The sequence below is a fragment of the Aristolochia californica genome, unplaced genomic scaffold (assembly GCF_029961685.1).
Source record: "Aristolochia californica isolate CCGP_79_NKW_82.1479 unplaced genomic scaffold, dmAriCali1.0.hap1 SCAF_4, whole genome shotgun sequence".
NCBI lineage: Eukaryota > Viridiplantae > Streptophyta > Magnoliopsida > Piperales > Aristolochiaceae > Aristolochia > Aristolochia californica.
In genome coordinates, this window is record NW_027182103.1 from 42,890,406 (window position 1) to 42,891,954 (window position 1,549).

The 1,549-nt window shown below is 47.0% G+C and overlaps 1 protein-coding gene across 1 annotated transcript; it reads left to right on the forward strand.

Moving 5' to 3' along the window:
* The first annotated feature begins 211 nt into the window (after positions 1 to 211).
* LOC137961873 (RING-H2 finger protein ATL67-like) lies at positions 212 to 1,135 on the forward strand. Its single transcript, XM_068808479.1, has one exon. The coding sequence runs from the start codon at positions 301 to 303 to the stop codon at positions 883 to 885; it is 585 nt and encodes a 194-aa protein (XP_068664580.1). The 5' UTR covers positions 212 to 300; the 3' UTR covers positions 886 to 1,135.
* Positions 1,136 to 1,549: the final 414 nt, after the last annotated feature.

Genomic DNA, 1,549 nt, shown 5'->3' on the forward strand with positions numbered 1-1,549 from the left:
GGTTTCTGTCGGGAAAAAATTGAATCAGATGGTGAGTCTCTTTCCTTTTTTATGCCACATAGCAACCTTCCGTTGAATGGAGCAATTAATTCTCTTCTCTTTGCCTGGTTCGATTCACTCCAGAATTGAATGTAGCAGCAGGGAAACCCCACCCACCTCCCCTCCCCTCCCCTCCTAAAAAAAACACCCGTTGATTCCTTTTATAATTAATTTTAACGAAAAGGAGGAAGTATATCACTATTACCTTGAATCGATCTTGATCTTTTTGGAAATGAAATCCCCCCCCTTGGACGAACCAAAATGTCCAGCAACGTCCCTGCTGCTGCTACTGGTGGCGGCGGTGGGACCTCCGACCATTTCTTTCAAAACCTCGGCAATCTTGGCCTTGGAAATGCTATTGCCATCGCTCTCGGTTTTCTGGTTCTTCTCTTCACCATCCTTCTCGCCTCTTATATCTGCTGCCGAGCCTCCCGAAGCCCTAACCCTGAGGACCCAATCCCTACCCCTAACCCCAATGGTGTTATACTCCCACGAATAATCTTCGTTGCCGAGGACGACGAGGAAGACGAAGCCGGAGGTGCTGCTATGCCCGGCCTCAACCATGCTGTTATCAATAGCTATCCCAAATTCTTCTTCTCAGAATCCAAAGGGCGCTCCGAAGACGATTCCGTTTGTTCCATCTGTCTATGCGATTACAGGGAAGCAGAGATGCTTCGGATGTTACCTGATTGTCAGCATTTCTTCCATCTTTCGTGCGTGGATGCTTGGCTGCGCCTCAATGCCTCCTGTCCTGTCTGCAGAACTTCGCCACTTCCTACTCCCTTGTCCACGCCGCTCTCGGAGGTCGTTCCGCTCTCGCAATATCCCGCCAACCAACGCTGGTGAACTCCGCCGTGTTTTTTGTCTTTGTCCTTTTTCACCTTCTCTGTAATTTTTATGGGTTTTCACAGGGTCCTCCAACTCCCTCCATCACAAAATACTGGTAATATGATTATGATGCTCCATGGATGGATTCATTTGTGTTTCGGATTGTCCATCCGTGAATAGGATGCGAGAGATAGTATAATGGATAGGTTTATTGGTTTTTTGGCTTCAATAGCAGTTCCTCTCGTGTTTGTTTGTTTGTACTATGAAAAGCAAGGATCTCGAAGTGTTTGACTGTAGAACACACCACACCTCCTGACCCTGCGACGAACTTGACCTCCGATTTCCTTATAGAAGACGTTCTAAAAATTAAACCGGCAGGAGGTAAGGCTCGGTCTGGATTTCAGCGTCGGAACGGGGACTTTCGCTGCCAGGATGAGGGAGTTCAATGTCACCATTGTCTCGGTAACCATCAATCTGGGAGCTCCCTTCAATGAGATGATTGAGTTGAGAGGCCTTGTTCCTCTGTACCTGACCATAAATCAGAGACTTCCGTTCTTTGATAACACTCTTAACATCATCCACACCACACGATTTCTTTATGGGTGGATATATTTTCTTCTTTTGAACTTCATCCTCTATGATTGGGATCCTATTCTCAGGCCAGGGGGTTTGCTTTGGATTG

What these genes read in the sequence shown, in the direction of transcription:
- LOC137961873 (XM_068808479.1), top strand. Translation starts at nt 301, where the DNA reads ATGTCCAGCAACGTCCCTGCTGCTGCTACTGGTGGCGGCGGTGGGACC.